This window comes from Cottoperca gobio, unplaced genomic scaffold (assembly GCF_900634415.1).
Source record: "Cottoperca gobio unplaced genomic scaffold, fCotGob3.1 fCotGob3_130arrow_ctg1, whole genome shotgun sequence".
Classification (NCBI taxonomy): Eukaryota; Metazoa; Chordata; class Actinopteri; order Perciformes; family Bovichtidae; genus Cottoperca; species Cottoperca gobio.
In genome coordinates, this window is record NW_021166798.1 from 1,865 (window position 1) to 20,000 (window position 18,136).

Here is an 18,136-nt window from a genome sequence, read left to right on the forward strand (position 1 = left end):
TATTATGTGGATATTATGTAGATATTATGTGGATATTATGTAGATATTATCTGGATATTATGTAGATATTATGTGGATATTATGTAGATATTATCTGGATATTATGTAGATATTATGTGGATATTATGTGGATATTATGTGGATATTATGTAGATATTATGTAGATATTATGTGGATATTATGTAGATATTATGTAGATATTATGTGGATATTATGTGTGGATATTATGTAGATATTATGTGGATATTATGTAGATATTATCTGGATATTATGTAGATATTATGTAGATATTATCTGGATATTATGTAGATATTATGTGGATATTATGTAGATATTATGTAGATATTATGTGGATATTATGTAGATATTATGTGGATATTATGTGGATATTATGTAGATATTATGTAGATATTATGTGGATATTATGTAGATGTTATGTGGATATTATGTAGATATTATGTGGATATTATGTGGATATAATGTAGATATAATGTGGATATTATGTAGATATTATGTAGATATTATGTAGATATTATGTGGATATTATGTGGATATTATGTGGATATTATGTAGATATTATGTGGATATAATGTAGATATTATGTAGATATTATCTGGATATTATGTGGATATAATGTAGATATTATGTGGATATTATGTAGATATTATGTGGATATTATGTAGATATTATCTGGATATTATGTGGATATAATGTAGATATTATGTGGATATTATGTAGATATTATGTGGATATAATGTAGATATTATGTAGATATTATGTGGATATAATGTAGATATTATGTAGATATTATGTAGATATTATGTGGATATTATGATTATTTATCTTATTGTGAAAATATATACCCCCCCTCCCCCCCTCCAGTGCTGCTGTGTGTCTGTGGATGGAAGTGTGGAGCTCAGCGATGGGACCAGAGAGAGTCTTACCGAACTCTGAGGACGAGCTGGGGGAGGACGAGCGCCCGGCCGACGGAGCCCTGCTGTCCGTGTGGAGCGGGGGGGAGGGAGGGGAGGGGGAGGAGGAGGGGGAGGACGGGGGAGAGATGGAGCTGGATGGAGAGGAGGAGGAGGAGGAGGAGGGGAACAGTGGAGGAGGATATTATTACCAACCTCTGAACCAGGAGCCTGAGGGGGCGAACAACAACAACCCAGAGCAGCCGGGGGAGGACAGGGGGGAGGATGGCCCCTCCCACACGGAGCAGCTGCAGCAGGTGCAGCACAGGATACAGGTGAGTCCTGACGCCACACCTCAAGATATACACATATGAGTAGATATAGTTTATGAACTGTGTGTGTGTGTGTCCTTCCTTCCTGCAGGTGATGGGTCTCCACCTGCCCCCCCCCCCTGTAGACGGTGAGGAGGATGATGAGGCGGCGGCGGCCCTGAGGAGCCGCGCCTCCATCCCGATGGACGCAGGTCAGAGCTGCAGCTTCAGTTTCTTCTTTCAGATTTTGACAAACAATGAAACAACTATTTCTTACAGCCGGAACATTTTCAATACAAGACCTTAATTATTTTATTATTATTATTTTTATTTTATTATTTTTTTTATTTTTTTTATTTTTATTTTTTTAAATTTTATTTTATTTTATTTATTTTATTTTATTTTATTTTATTTTATTTATTTTATTTTATTTTATTTTATTTATTATTATTATTATATTTATTATTATATTTATTATTATATTTTATTATATTTATTATTATTTTATTTTATTATATTTATTATTATTATTATTATTTTATTTTATTATATTTATTATTAATTTATTATTTTATTATTATATTTATTTTATTATATTTATTATTATATTATTATTATTTAGATCAAAGTTTGAGAAATAGACTTAAAATACAAATGTTGATTAAATATAATTATTCACAAAAATCTGTTGAATTTGTCATTAAAAAGTTTTTTAAATGATTATTTAAATAACATTTTAAATGTATTTGTAAAATCTTTATTTTATTATTTACATAAATATGTGATATTATATCAATAAGTCTTTAAAGATCTTTATTGATCACGTCCTGCAGACCATGTGGAGCTGGTGAAGAGGACGATGGCGGCGGTGGCGCTGCCGTCTCTCGCCGTGCCATCGTGGGCCCGAGAGATCTCTGACGACCAGTGGAAGGACATGGTGGAGAACACGCTGCAGAGCCGGGAGAGCGCCGCCACCCTGCCCCACAGGAGCAACATCAGCGGGCCCTGAACACACCACCACCACCAAGACGATAACCTCTGCTGACCCTGAACGCACCACCACCAAGACAACCTCTGCTGACCCTGAACGCACCACGACCACTTCAGGGACACTGAGGTGGGAAATGTGACTTCCAAATATTTAGTTGTTTATTTCTTTTTAAAATGTAGTACATTTTTTAATTGTTCTTTTATGCCATTTAATAAAGGATTTATTATTTCTCTGTCACTGTTTAATCTGTCAGATAAACATTTTCCTTATTCTCAGGCTCAATAAACTTTAAACATTTAAAAATACTTTAAAGACATTATAACTGAATAAATACAATACATCGATTAAAATCATCTTCAGATGTTTTATCTTCTCAGTTTATTGAGATTAAATGTTTTTTTAATGATTTTGCCCTTAAAACAAAATAAAAAGTAATTTCCTTCTGTAGTGCAGCAACTTAAAGACGCTAAAAACATTTTAAGTTGTGTTCAGAAATGATTTTAAAGCCGCTGCTGGTTCAGTCTGTAAAAAAGATTAAAACAATGCTTAAACTTTAAAAGTATATTTAAGGAAATGTTGTTGAAGCTTAAACTTGTTGATGTGTAACTTCAGGGTCAAACACAGTGTGGGAACTTCGACAATCTGCTCCTTTATTTCTACAGACTGATAGTACATTAAATACTGCTCCTGTGTATAAATACAGTGACAGTACATTAAATACTGCTCCTGTGTATAAATACAGTGACAGTACATTAAATACTGCTCCTGTGTATAAATACACAGTGACAGTACATTAAATATCTGCTCCTGTGTATAAATACAGTGACAGTACATTAAATATCTGCTCCTGTGTATAAATACACACACTGTTGGTGTAAAAGAATGACACTGTCAAACATTGTCCACTTTATTTATTTGTATTTTCTGTACATACATGAACATCTGTACAAAATCTTTCATACTTTGTGACGTTATAATTAAAGTACAACTTACATCCAGGATGACAGGAGCAGCGTTCACGTTTGTGTCTCGTGAAGTTTTATTTTTGTCGGGAAATGCTTCGCCGCCGGACAAAATAAACCTGAAAAATGTTAATTATGATCTGAAGATTCGATGAGAACTAAAATAATAAGTTTTAACGTCTGAGAAACAAAGTGTTCAAACTTTAAGCTGTTTCTATTCAAGAGGGTTTTCAGGGTCGAGGCTTTAAGACGTGAACGAAACACAGAAACAGTAAAGTTGTGAAGAAGCTCCGAGTTTATAATCCCAGATGTTCCGCCCCCTGCTGGACGATCCTTGTACTGCACACACAGTAAGGTAAAACCTCACAAAGACTTCCTCTCAGAGCTAAAAACGTCTAAAATGAACTCAGCTGTGGCGGCTATTTTGTCCAGTGGCAAGAGAGGTGGGCGGGGCTAGCGCACCACCTGGAATGATTGAACGAGTAGAGGACGACGTGCTGCGACTGAATGGGGGCGTGGCCTTGACACCATATACATGAAGATAAACAGAAATAAAATAATTTTCTGTAAATAAGGTCGATTGTTTCTGCAGCAGCTTTAAATTACTAACAAGTTTCGTGAAGCACGGAAGCCGAGAACATGACGTGATTACCTGCGACTGGAGAGAACGGCGTTATAAAAATAACTGCAGGTTGGCTGCTCTGGGCTTCCGTAGCGTGATAGGTTAAATATTTTGAGTTAACAAGAAACTTAAACAAAAGGACGAACAGAAACAACATGTTGCGCCTCCGAATGATTGAATCTGGAATATTAATTAATCAGCATTACATTTCGTCAAACCGCATTTTAGAGAACGAAAAGTCCCAAAACACGAAGATGATCTTTAAACAAAACGTTTGCTTGAGTTCAGCGATGTCACAGAAATAAGAGACATTAAAAACTAACTTTTAAAACTCTGGAAAAGTGCATAATTAAAAAGTTTTTGTTCTTTGTCAGGAAAAATGCACTTTAACTTTTAACGAGCAAATACTGTCGTTAAAGTTAAGTGACGTCTATCGGATGTTTTCTACGAGGAAACGTTCGAGGTCATTTGAGTAAAATGTACTTTAGCGAGTTTAATCGCATTTTCGTTAAGAACATTTATTGATTGTCAACACAAATGCACTTTAGTGACATTTAAGTTAATTGTTTGTGACATAAATCTGTTGAATATTATGGGATTGCATTTAGTACGATGTTGCGACGCTTAAAGCAGAAACAGGATTTCGACAAAGAGCTGATGCAATTAAATTTAGTGACAGCGACGTCCCTGAAACACTTATCTTTTCACTAATAAAAGGTTTATACATGATTATCTTGGCACAAAATGTGACGCTCTTGTAAACCGAGACAGCAAAGGATCATGGGAGTCTGAGTTTTCTGTCACGTTAAACTTTAAATGAATGAAACATTTACTGACTGTTGTTAAAATTAGATTTAACACAACAGAAACCAATCATGTTCATCAGCACAGATGTGCATTTAACATAACACTTTTATTTTGGCGTGATAACGTCAGACATATTTATATTTGTAATAATCTGACGTCTCATGTTCCTGCAGGTCCTGAAACATTTTCATGAGGTTCGGTTCAGAAACTCTCGCAGCTGTAAACATGAGGATTCACACGGAAACAATTATTTTAGTTTGCATAATTTATTTTAACGATGGTAGACCATTTCTACAAATGTGATAAACAGTAATTTATTTGATATTAAAGGTATAAACATTCAAATGTTTGTAATAACATCAGCCCTGTGTTGTATATGTAGTGAGACAGAGACATGTGTAATGTCCCTGAAGGTAACGTTTCCTCTCTCCTGTCATGGTGTCATCAGTCCTGTGTTGTATATGTAGTGAGAGAGAGACATGTGTAATGTCCCTGAAGGTAACGTTTCCTCTCACCTGTCATGGTGTCATCAGTCCTGTGTTGTATATGTAGTGAGAGAGAGACATGTGTAATGTCCCTGAAGGTAACGTCTCCTCTCTCACCTGTCATGGTGTCATCAGTCCTGTGTTGTATATGTAGTGAGAGAGAGACATGTGTAATGTCCCTGAAGGTAACGTTTCCTCTCTCTCCTGTCATGGTGTCATCAGTCCTGTGTTGTATATGTAGTGAGACAGAGACATGTGTAATGTCCCTGAAGGTAACGTTTCCTCTCACCTGTCATGGTGTCATCAGTCCTGTGTTGTATATGTAGTGAGACAGAGACATGTGTAATGTCCCTGAAGGTAACGTTTCCTCTCTCTCCTGTCATGGTGTCATCAGTCCTGTGTTGTATATGTAGTGAGACAGAGACATGTGTAATGTCCCTGAAGGTAACGTTTCCTCTCACCTGTCATGGTGTCATCAGTCCTGTGTTGTATATGTAGTGAGACAGAGACATGTGTAATGTCCCTGAAGGTAACGTTTCCTCTCTCTCCTGTCATGGTGTCATCAGTCCTGTGTTGTATATGTAGTGAGACAGAGACATGTGTAATGTTCCTGAAGGTAACATTTCCTCTCTCTCCTGTCATGGTGTCATCAGTCCTGTGTTGTATATGTAGTGAGACAGAGACATGTGTAATGTCCCTGAAGGTAACGTTTCCTCTCACCTGTCATGGTGTCATCAGTCCTGTGTTGTATATGTAGTGAGACAGAGACATGTGTAATGTTCCTGAAGGTAACGTTTCCTCTCTCTCCTGTCATGGTGTCATCAGTCCTGTGTTGTATATGTAGTGAGACAGAGACATGTGTAATGTTCCTGAAGGTAACGTTTCCTCTCACCTGTCATGGTGTCATCAGTCCTGTGTTGTATATGTAGTGAGACAGAGACATGTGTAATGTTCCTGAAGGTAACGTTTCCTCTCACGTGTCATGGTGTCATCAGTCCTGTGTTGTATATGTAGTGAGACAGAGACATGTGTAATGTTCCTGAAGGTAACGTCTCCTCTCTCTCCTGTCATGGTGTCATCAGTCCTGTGTTGTATATGTAGTGAGACAGAGACATGTGTAATGTCCCTGAAGGTAACGTTTCCTCTCTCTCCTGTCATGGTGTCATCAGTCCTGTGTTGTATATGTAGTGAGACAGAGACATGTGTAATGTCCCTGAAGGTAACGTTTCCTCTCTCTCCTGTCATGGTGTCATCAGTCCTGTGTTGTATATGTAGTGAGACAGAGACATGTGTAATGTCCCTGAAGGTAACGTTTCCTCTCTCTCCTGTCATGGTGTCATCAGTCCTGTGTTGTATATGTAGTGAGACAGAGACATGTGTAATGTCCGTGAAGGTAACGTTTCCTCTCTCTCCTGTCATGGTGTCATCAGTCCTGTGCTGTATATGTAGTGAGTTTTCACATCTTGGTGTTTTTAACTCTATATTTGAAGGATGAAGGACTTTAGTCCACGGACGTCTGGATCTTAAGTTCTCAGAGAAACGTTAGCCTTTAGCTCGTAGCCGCTCCGCCCTGTGTCACCGGGGAAACACTGATGTTTAACGCAAATTATTTGGCGACAGTTTCTCATTTTATCGACCGAGGTCTTTTTAAGTCTTCATCATATTTAGTTATTTTACGGGCAGAAATTGGCCTCCATACAACGTTTCGTGTTTGACCTTTGACCTGATGAGGACGCTGCAGAAACACGTTCGGATTGTTGATCTTTAAGTGTCTGACAGGAAACGCCTTCTCTCATTGGTGTGAAGTCGCTGACGGACAAACATTAAAATAAAACATAATAAACCACGTTGATGCTGATTGGACGTCTACATTCACGTCGTTGTCTTCGGTCTCGAGGCCGCCGCTGATCCGTGCCGACGGCTGATTGGTCGGGTCAGGTGGAGGAGGCGTGGCTCTGGAGCGAGTCAGTGAACTCATCCGTGCTGCGTTCAGGTGTCACGGGACAGACGAGATGTGTTGGAGCTCTTTTCCACAGCAGGAACTGAACGATCTGAAACTGAGCCAAAGCTTTCAGATGTTCACACGACTTTCAAACATCAGTACCCTTTCTTTACGTCAGAAACATACTCCAGGGGTCATTTCTGCAGCAATAGGGCGATTGCAGTTTAAATTAAAAAGGATAAATTACGGAGCCAGGAGAATAAATGAAAATTATTGCATTAGTTGTTAGTGTGTAAGATTTTTTTTTCTGGTAAATTTGTGAATTTGATCTCAAGAGAACATTTAAGTTTTTCTCAAAAAATTGTGATATCATAATATTCACATGTATTTCTTAAAAATGTACGACTTTAATCTCCCGACTCCGTAATATATTTTCCTTCGCCCCAATACACAGTAACTCACACCATTGTTTTATAAAACGATGGGATGTAACGTTTACTGGAGACTTTTAGAAAATAAAATGTAATTTCATTCTGGACGGGTGAAAGGATTTAAAGTCTGAACTCGGAGATAAATTAATTTACAGCTCGTTAGGTTCCTGCAGTGGAAAAAGGCCCGCTGGTGATGTGTTCAGGGACCTTCAGTCTTTAGTCACCTGGAGGCGTTTGGTGGTGAAGATGAGAACAGATGGCGGTGGAAACACGACGTCTACACAGTGTCCGACTCGTTATCGGCCACCAGGGGTCAGACGTGACGTTCGTTCTTTCTTTGAATGCAGCGTCAGCTCCGTCCTGATCTGACCCCCCCTAGTTTTCAGCTTTCTCCAATCGGAGAGAGTCCTAATCAGAAGGGACCGGGACCGACCCCCCCCGGTCAGAGAGCCTCCTGATTGGCTGTCAGGTACTCCTCGGCTCTCTTGTGCGCCTCCAGAGCTTTGATGGTGTAGACGTCCTGTGGCAGCTCCGACTTCCTCCTCATTAGGACTTTGTCCTTCTTCAGGTCCTTCAAACCCTGTAAAATAAAAATTAAATAAATTAACTGATCCCTGTAGAACACCACATTTACATATATTACAGTAGTAGTGGTCCTAAGGTTGATCCCTGTGGAACACCACATTTACATATATTACAGTAGTAGTGGTCCTAAGGTTGATCCCTGTGGAACACCACATTTACATATATTACAGTAGTAGTGGTCCTAAGATTGATCCCTGTGGAACACCACATTTACATATATTACAGTAGTAGTGGTCCTAAGATTGATCCCTGTGGAACACGACATTTACATATATTACAGTAGTAGTGGTCCTAAGATTGATTTCTGTGGAACACCACATTTACATGAATGATACAGTAGCAGAGGTCCTAAGATTGATCCTGTGGAACACCACATTTACATATGTTACAGTAGTAGTGGTCCTAAGGTTGATCTGTGGAAAACCACATTTAAATATATTACAGTAGTAGTGGTCCTAAGGTTGATCCCTGTGGAACACCACATTTACATATATTACAGTAGTAGTGGTCCTAAGGTTGATCCCTGTGGAACACCACATTTACATATATTACAGTAGTAGTGGTCCTAAGATTGATCCCTGTGGAACACCACATTTACATTTATTACAGTAGTAGTGGTCCTAAGGTTGATCCCTGTGGAACACCACATTTACATATATTACAGTAGTAGTGGTCCTAAGATTGATCCCTGTGGAACACCACATTTACATATATTACAGTAGTAGTGGTCCTAAGATTGATCCCTGTGGAACACCACATTTACATATATTACAGTAGTAGTGGTGCTAAGATTGATCCTGTGGAACACCACATTTACATATGTTACAGTAGTAGTGGTTCTAAGGTTGATCCCTGTGGAACACGACATTTACATATATTACAGTAGTAGTGGTCCTAAGATTGATCTCTGTGGAACACCACATTTACATGAATGATACAGTAGTAGTGGTCCTAAGGTTGATCCCTGTGGAAAACCACATTTACATATATTACAGTAGTAGTGGTCCTAAGGTTGATCCCTGTGGAACACCACATTAACATATATTACAGTAGTAGTGGTCCTAAGATTGATCCCTGTGGAACACTGCATTTACATATATTGTAAGAGTAGTGGTCCTAAGGTTGATCCCTGTGGAACACCACATTTACATATATTACAGTAGTAATGGTCCTGCGGTTGATCCCTGTGGAACACCACATTTACATATATTACAGTAGTAGTGGTTCTAAGGTTGATCCCTGTGGAACACCACATTTACATATGTTGCAGTAGTAGAGGTCCTAAGATTGATCCCTGTGGAACACTGCATTTACATATGTTACAGTAGTAGTGATCCTAAGGTTGATCCCTGTGGAACACCACATTTACATATATTACAGTAGTAGTGGTCCTAAGGTTGATCCCTGTGGAACACCACATTTACATATATTACAGTAGTAGTGGTCCTAAGATTGATCCCTGTGGAACACCACATTTACATATATTACAGTAGTAGTGGTCCTAAGGTTGATCCCTGTGGAACACCACATTTACATATATTACAGTAGTAGTGGTCCTAAGATTGATCCCTGTGGAACACCACATTTACATATATTACAGTAGTAGTGGTCCTAAGGTTGATCCCTGTGGAACACCACATTTACATATATTACAGTAGTAGTGGTCCTAAGATTGATCCCTGTGGAACACCACATTTACATATATTACAGTAGTAGTGGTCCTAAGATTGATCCCTGTGGAACACGACATTTACATATATTACAGTAGTAGTGGTCCTAAGATTGATTTCTGTGGAACACCACATTTACATGAATGATACAGTAGCAGAGGTCCTAAGATTGATCCTGTGGAACACCACATTTACATATGTTACAGTAGTAGTGGTCCTAAGGTTGATCTGTGGAAAACCACATTTAAATATATTACAGTAGTAGTGGTCCTAAGGTTGATCCCTGTGGAACACCACATTTACATATATTACAGTAGTAGTGGTCCTAAGGTTGATCCCTGTGGAACACCACATTTACATATATTACAGTAGTAGTGGTCCTAAGATTGATCCCTGTGGAACACCACATTTACATTTATTACAGTAGTAGTGGTCCTAAGGTTGATCCCTGTGGAACACCACATTTACATATATTACAGTAGTAGTGGTCCTAAGATTGATCCCTGTGGAACACCACATTTACATATATTACAGTAGTAGTGGTCCTAAGATTGATCCCTGTGGAACACCACATTTACATATATTACAGTAGTAGTGGTGCTAAGATTGATCCTGTGGAACACCACATTTACATATGTTACAGTAGTAGTGGTTCTAAGGTTGATCCCTGTGGAACACGACATTTACATATATTACAGTAGTAGTGGTCCTAAGATTGATCTCTGTGGAACACCACATTTACATGAATGATACAGTAGTAGTGGTCCTAAGGTTGATCCCTGTGGAAAACCACATTTACATATATTACAGTAGTAGTGGTCCTAAGGTTGATCCCTGTGGAACACCACATTAACATATATTACAGTAGTAGTGGTCCTAAGATTGATCCCTGTGGAACACTGCATTTACATATATTGTAAGAGTAGTGGTCCTAAGGTTGATCCCTGTGGAACACCACATTTACATATATTACAGTAGTAATGGTCCTGCGGTTGATCCCTGTGGAACACCACATTTACATATATTACAGTAGTAGTGGTTCTAAGGTTGATCCCTGTGGAACACCACATTTACATATGTTGCAGTAGTAGAGGTCCTAAGATTGATCCCTGTGGAACACTGCATTTACATATGTTACAGTAGTAGTGATCCTAAGGTTGATCCCTGTGGAACACCACATTTACATATATTACAGTAGTAGTGGTCCTAAGGTTGATCCCTGTGGAACACCACATTTACATATATTACAGTAGTAGTGGTCCTAAGATTGATCCCTGTGGAACACCACATTTACATATATTACAGTAGTAGTGGTCCTAAGGTTGATCCCTGTGGAACACCACATTTACATATATTACAGTAGTAGTGGTCCTAAGATTGATCCCTGTGGAACACCACATTTACATATATTACAGTAGTAGTGGTCCTAAGGTTGATCCCTGTGGAACACCACATTTACATATATTACAGTAGTAGTGGTCCTAAGATTGATCCCTGTGGAACACCACATTTACATATATTACAGTAGTAGTGGTCCTAAGGTTGATCCTGTGGAACACCACATTTACATATGTTACAGTAGTAGTAGTAGTCCTAAGATTGATCCCTGTGGAACACCATATTTACATGAATGATACAGTAGTAGTGGTCCTAAGATTGATCCTGTGGAACACCATATTTACATATATTATAGTAGTAGTGATCCTAAGGTTGATCCCTGTGGAACACCACATTTACATATATTACAGTAGTAGAGGTCCTAAGATTGATCCTGTGGAACACCACATTTACATATGTTACAGTAGTAGTAGTGGTCCTAAGATTGATCCCTGTGGAACACCACATTTACATATGTTACAGTAGTAGTAGTAGTCCTAAGATTGATCCCTGTGGAACACCATATTTACATATATTACAGTAATAGTGGTCCTAAGATTGATCTCTGTGGAACACCACATTTACATATGTTACAGTAGTAGTGGTCCTAAGATTGATCTCTGTGGAACACCACATTTACATATGTTTCAGTAGTAGAGGTCCTAAGGTTGATCCCTATGGAACACCACATTTACATATGTTACAGTAGTAGTGATCCTAAGATTGATCCCTGTGGAACACCACATTTACATATGTTACAGTAATAGTGGTCCTGAGGTTGATCTGTGGAACACCACATTTACATATATTACAGTAATAGTGGTCCTAAGATTGATCCCTGTGGAACACCACATTTACATATGTTACAGTAGTAGAGGTCCTAAGGTTGATCCCTATGGAACACCACATTTACATATGTTACAGTAGTAGTGATCCTAAGATTTATGCCTGTGAAACACTACATTTGCATATGTTACAGTAGTAGTGGTCCTGCGGTTAATCCCTGTGGAACACCACATTTACATATATTATAGTAGTAGTGATCCTAAGGTTGATCCCTGTGGAACACCACATTTATATATATTACAGTAGTAGTGATCCTAAGGTTGATCCCTGTGGAACACCACATTTATATATATTACAGTAGTAGTGGTCCTAAGGTTGATTCCTGTGGAACACCACATTTACATATATTACAGTAGTAGAGGTCCTAAGATTGATCCTGTGGAACACCACATTTACATATATTATAGTAGTAGTGATCCTAAGATTGATCCCTGTGGAACACCACATTTACATATATTACAGTAGTCGTGGTCCTAAGATTGATCTCTGTGGAACACCACATTTACATATGTTACAGTAGTAGTAGTGGTCCTAAGGTTGATCCCTGTGGAACACCACATTTACATATGTTACAGTAGTAGTGGTCCTAAGGTTGATCCCTGTGGAACACCACATTTACATATGTTACAGTAGTAGTGGTCCTAAGGTTGATCTCTGTGGAACACCACATTTACATATGTTACAGTAGTAGTGGTACTAAGGTTGATCCCTGTGGAACACCACATTTACATATATTACAGTAGTCGTGGTCCTAAGGTTGATCTCTGTGGAACACCACATTTACATATGTTACAGTAGTAGTGGTCCTAAGGTTGATCCATCTGATAAGGATCATTAATATATACAAACTGAATATGATGATATTTGTTTAGATAAAAACAAGTGAATAATCTTTTTAACAAATGTGACTTTTGGACTTTAAAACAGTAAAACAGGATTGGACAGGAAACAGAACGCTGCAACCTCCTGTTTTGTTTTTCTAATCTTAATGTCAACTGGTTGTGAATGTTCAGCCTGAAGAAATCTTCCAACCAAATATTCAAAAACAACTTTCTCACAGCGCTCAAAAACAGTTTGCTCCCTACGAAGGGGGGCGCACACTGACGACTTACTTATTTGAAAGTTGAACTAATACAAAAATATTTATCTGCACAAATACCACCTTTAAACTCAATCAATACACATGAGTGAACCTTCAAACTATTCACCGCCCTACAAAGACAGATTTATTAAATATTTCATAATTAATTACCTGTGAGGCTTCGCTCTCCACTGTCTTCTTCAGCAGCTGGATGTCTTCAGCTGTTGGAGTCTCTGTTTCCATCGAGTACACAGCCACAGTACTGTCACTGTACAACATGTGCTGCAAATACACACAGAAACATGTTTCAATATTAGAAGAAAGATTAATAACTGCTGCAGGTTACATTTACAAACTAGCCTAGCAACATTAAGGCTTCAAACAACCCATGATGCAACACTCTCTTGAAGACTACATCAGAATCATTTATATTCACAAACAGGTTGATAACATTAAATAAAGACGAATAACAATAACAGGACTGACCTCTTCCTGTGGGTGGAGTCCTGGGCGGAGGGGGTGGAGCTTATTGATCTAAAGCAAAGTAACTCAGTTAATTAAATATAATAATATAAATGGAGGTGAGACGGACAGGTGAGGGTTACCTGTGGGTTCTTTTGGGCCAACTCTTCTATCTTGTGCCAGATCTCCTCTCTCTCCTTCAGCTTATATTTCTCTCTGCAGACAGAAACACTGATTCATACTGAGGCTGTGTGTGTGTGTGTGTGTGTGTGTGTGTGTGTGTGTGTGTGTGTGTGTGTGTGTTACTTCTGTTTCTCAGCCTTGTACTGCTGCGTGCAGTCATCAAACAGCTTCTGGTTCATCTCCATGAAGAGCTTCAGAGCGTTGTAGATCAGCCCGTGGATCGTCCTGAGGACACGTTGATAATCTATTAAATACGAAGTCGAGCTTCCTGCAGAAACGTCTTTAAAGTTTCAGCCTCAAACCTGCAGATTCACTGCTTTTCTTTGTTTTATATTGACGTGACAGAACAAGATATTAACCTCTTAGTTTGGGGGAATTTACCCGAAAATAGCTACAAACAACACCCAAAGTAAATTATAAGCTGCTCTTCAACCATTTGCACCAGCTGCATGATTTTGGTCTCATTCAAAAGATAACTATCTTATTGTTCTTGCAAAACATTAAAGAATCACTCCAAGTGCTTCTGTCACTGAGTAATAGTGGTCTGAATATACTGAATTTGAAGAAAATACACTCCGTCTGATGTTTGTTGTTGAAAAAGATGCCTGAAGATGGTACAGCTTGTAGGTATGGACTGGAACACACAATAAAAACATAGAACCAAGTGTTACCAAGTTCAAGTTCACATTTCAGAAAAGAAACACAACTTATTAGACAGGGTTTTCTAAGAGTAACACCAAACTGCAATTTGGAGATACTATAATATTTATTCATAAAATATGATTTGTTTTGCTCACAAATAACTATTATATATTATATATATATATCATATTCCCTGTCAGTAGTAATGACACAGAGTAAGTGAAGTACAAACACATTTTTTGTGGGTTTTTTGTATTTTCTTCTGAACTTGTTATTTATTTTTCTAAACTGTATTTATTATATTCATTTGTAAAATAAAAAACATCCAAGTTGCCGATTAAAGCTTCAGCGTTTCATTGGCTACACGATACGGCAGTCACCGGGAGACTGTGCTGCTGCTGGCTCCGTCTGTAAACAAAAGAAGAGGGCTGGCACTTCCTTATCAAGTTGACACTGATTGGCTCTTGATGGCTGTAGATAACACATGGAAGCTCCGATTGGCTCAAATGAGCTGTCAATCGAACACTTAAGAGTCCGCCCTACATTTTGGAATCAGACGCTCAGCTCTGCATGCGCCGAAATAAAGTTTTTACCGTGTATAAATGTAATATCACACACATCCATCAGCTGATTTCAAAGACTGTTCATGGGTTTTTATGGACTTGACGATGTTGGTGATCAATATCTCTTTACCGGAAACGATCGCTTGGACCTTTGGCATTGATACAGGAGTGGTTTTTGGATTATTACTGATTACAGGATTATTATGAGGCTTCAAAGTTATGATTTTGAGTTTGCTTGCTATTTTGAGGCGCTGATTGTACCTGCTGTTGTGATTCTGATCTCAAAATCTAAATAGATGAGATTCTATGCTTTCTAGAAAGATGTGATATGTGTACCACATCCAGCCTGGTGGACTGTGAACAACACACAGCAAAATAAAACTCCTGCTGAGCCCTCGGAAAATAAGAATATTATTATTATTACACTGAAGCAGAAGTCTCCATTCTCCAAACAGGGACATTTTATACACCAAACTACTAATCCGATCATTAATGCATTAGTCTTTATTAAACTAGGACAATGTGTAAGACATTAAGCTTAAAGACAGATTTCAGCCCCGAACTGTTTAATGGAAATAATCTGCAGCTCTAATATTAACTCGAATACCCAACAAATGAATCTGATTATTAAATGTGTTGACCTTGTTATTGATGAGGATCAGTGTGTGTGTGTGTGTGTTACTTGTTCCAGTGGCTCTTGGAGTTCTTGTATAGGGCGGGGGAACATGATGGGGAGGATTTTGGCGGCGTTGTCGCTGATCAGACTCATGATGTACTCGTTGTTCCAGTAATACAGAGCTCTCTCTGCCACCTGCACACACGCACACATGCACACATGCACACACACACACACACACACACACGTTCCAACATTGAAAACATCTTCATTTAGAATTTAATTTATACATTTTAATTGTATTTATGACTCTACTTGGTCTTGTTCCTTTTCTATAACTTTATTTTGACCTTTATGCACCAAAACACCAAGAAAACAATGTGTGTAAATAAACAAGACATCTTTAAATTAATTTAAAAGACAAACAAAATCTAAATATTTAGAGACAAAAAGCCAAAAAACATTGTATTTAAAAAAAGTCGTAATATTTTAAGAATATTTCTATTTTCTTCGACTTGTACAAAGTGTACAGATTATTAATGTAACATATAATAAACTATTATTATTATTATTATTCTAAATGTAAGTAATCATAATGAGCTCCTCCTGATGAACACATTAATGCATCAATAGTTATAATACAAACACATGACTTATATTATTCTGCAGAATCTGAGGACTTCTTTGAGTACTGGGTAGTTCAGCTGTAGGTCCTGGTTCTGGTACCTGGAAGTGCGGGCTGGACACACACTTGGCGAGCTGTCGGAAGAGCGGCTCCTGGACTTTGATGAACTCTGAGGGTTCGATGACGTCCAGGATCTCCTCCAGCTCATTCAGGAACATCACCTCCTTCGGACTGTGGGTCTTCGGCCAGAACTTCAGTAGACCCACGATCACCTGGAGGGGACCACAGGTGTGTGTGTGTTAACGTGTCCACTCTCTGTAGAACATGTGTGTGTGTTAACGTGTCCACTCTCTGTATGTCACACTAGAAAATGTGTGTGTTAACGTGTCCACTCTCTGTATGTCGTTGTAGAACATGTGTGTGTGTTAACGTGTCCACTCTCTGTATGTTGCAGTAGAACATGTGTGTGTGTTAACGTGTCCACTCTCTGTATGTTGCAGTAGAACATGTGTGTGTGTGTTAACGTGTCCACTCTCTGTATGTCACACTAGAAAATGTGTGTGTTAACGTGTCCACTCTCTGTATGTCGTTGTAGAACATGTGTGTGTGTTAACGTGTCCACTCTCTGTATGTCGTTGTAGAACATGTGTGTGTGTTAACGTGTCCACTCTCTGTATGTCGTTGTAGAACATGTGTGTGTGTTAACGTGTCCACTCTCTGTATGTTGCAGTAGAACATGTGTGTGTGTTAACGTGTCCACTCTCTGTATGTTGCAGTAGAACATGTGTGTGTGTGTTAACGTGTCCACTCTCTGTATGTCGCTGTAGAACATGTGTGTGTGTTAACGTGTCCACTCTCTGTATGTCACACTAGAAAATGTGTGTGTTAACATGTCCACTCTCTGTATGTCGTTGTAGAACATGTGTGTGTGTTAACGTGTCCACTCTCTGTATGTCGCTGTAGAACATGTGTGTGTGTTAACGTGTCCACTCTCTGTATGTCACACTAGAAAATGTGTGTGTTAACGTGTCCACTCTCTGTATGTCGTTGTAGAACATGTGTGTGTGTTAACGTGTCCACTCTCTGTATGTCGCTGTAGAACATGTGTGTGTGTGTTAACGTGTCCACTCTCTGTATGTCGCTGTAGAACATGTGTGTGTGTGTTAACGTGTCCACTCTCTGTATGTCGCAGTAGAACATGTGTGTGTGTTAACGTGTCCACTCTCTGTATGTCGCAGTAGAACATGTGTTTGACTCACAGACTCCGTCAGACTGCTCTCTTTCTCCAAGAACTGAACGACACAGTACGCCAGCTGCAGACAGACAAGTTAATGATTCATTGGTAAAGAAATGTATATATGTATACATATATATAAAATATATATATAAATATGTATATATATATGTACGCGTCTCTATGTTCCTGATGTGCAGCTGACCTGAGGGTGGTAGACGCTCAGAGACTTGACTTTGTGCAGTGGCAGCAGAACTCGGATCAGGAACATCTTGTGTTCTTCTTTCAGAGGCAGAGCGAAGCCGTTGATGATGCTGACAGAGAGACGAGAGGACAACTGTCACTTATAGACCTACGATTACCCAGAATACCGCTCTCTGTGGGTCAAGAGAGGCGTTTACAAGATCAGAATTACGATTCATTTATTTAAGAGTAACATGTTAAAGTTTAAACTCTTATTTCCAACCTGGTCACAAGATGTTGAAAGACCAAAACTAAAGAACATGAAACCCCAACAAGAAGAGGAAGTGGAAGACCTTTCCCCGAACACAGTCCTGTATGTGAAGTCGCAATACTTCACAGGAAACTTCTAATATCTTCAAGGAAAGTCTGATTTATTTTAGAAAAGGAAATTAAAAATGGTAATATTTCGAGAAATGTCGCAAAACTCTTAATAACAAATAAATCGTGATATCTTTAGACAAGAAATCATAAAACAATTTAGACGAAAACAATCGGAATAGTTTGAGAGAAGTACAAATAATTGTTATCAAGAAAATGTAAATATTTT

General features: G+C 38.6%; 2 protein-coding genes across 2 annotated transcripts in view; one reads left to right on the forward strand and one right to left on the reverse strand.

Annotated features, from left to right (window-relative positions):
• Positions 1 to 885: 885 nt before the first annotated feature.
• Positions 886 to 3,289, forward strand: mea1 (male-enhanced antigen 1). The gene is made up of 3 exons (XM_029426216.1): positions 886 to 1,246; positions 1,335 to 1,434; positions 2,056 to 3,289. Exons 1-3 carry the CDS (start codon positions 902 to 904, stop codon positions 2,229 to 2,231), a joined length of 621 nt encoding a protein of 206 aa, XP_029282076.1. The 5' UTR covers positions 886 to 901; the 3' UTR covers positions 2,232 to 3,289.
• A 3,235-nt stretch (positions 3,290 to 6,524) lies between these two features.
• The window catches only part of ppp2r5d (protein phosphatase 2, regulatory subunit B', delta), a 19,824-nt gene continuing 8,212 nt past the window's right edge, over positions 6,525 to 18,136 (reverse strand). The window contains 10 exon segments of the mRNA XM_029426215.1: positions 6,525 to 8,042; positions 13,193 to 13,303; positions 13,508 to 13,555; positions 13,627 to 13,699; positions 13,790 to 13,891; positions 15,554 to 15,585; positions 15,587 to 15,682; positions 16,214 to 16,384; positions 17,372 to 17,425; positions 17,552 to 17,660. Of these exon segments, the coding sequence (XP_029282075.1) occupies positions 7,905 to 8,042; positions 13,193 to 13,303; positions 13,508 to 13,555; positions 13,627 to 13,699; positions 13,790 to 13,891; positions 15,554 to 15,585; positions 15,587 to 15,682; positions 16,214 to 16,384; positions 17,372 to 17,425; positions 17,552 to 17,660 (934 nt within the window). The 3' untranslated portion in view covers positions 6,525 to 7,904.

Bases quoted from the DNA above. Each gene is read 5' to 3' on its own strand.
- mea1 (XM_029426216.1), top strand. From the start codon at position 902: ATGGAAGTGTGGAGCTCAGCGATGGGACCAGAGAGAGTCTTACCGAAC. The intron at 1,247-1,334 runs GTGAGTCCTGAC...TCCTTCCTGCAG, and splicing joins AGGTGCAGCACAGGATACAG to GTGATGGGTCTCCACCTGCC. The intron at 1,435-2,055 runs GTCAGAGCTGCA...CACGTCCTGCAG, and splicing joins CTCCATCCCGATGGACGCAG to ACCATGTGGAGCTGGTGAAG.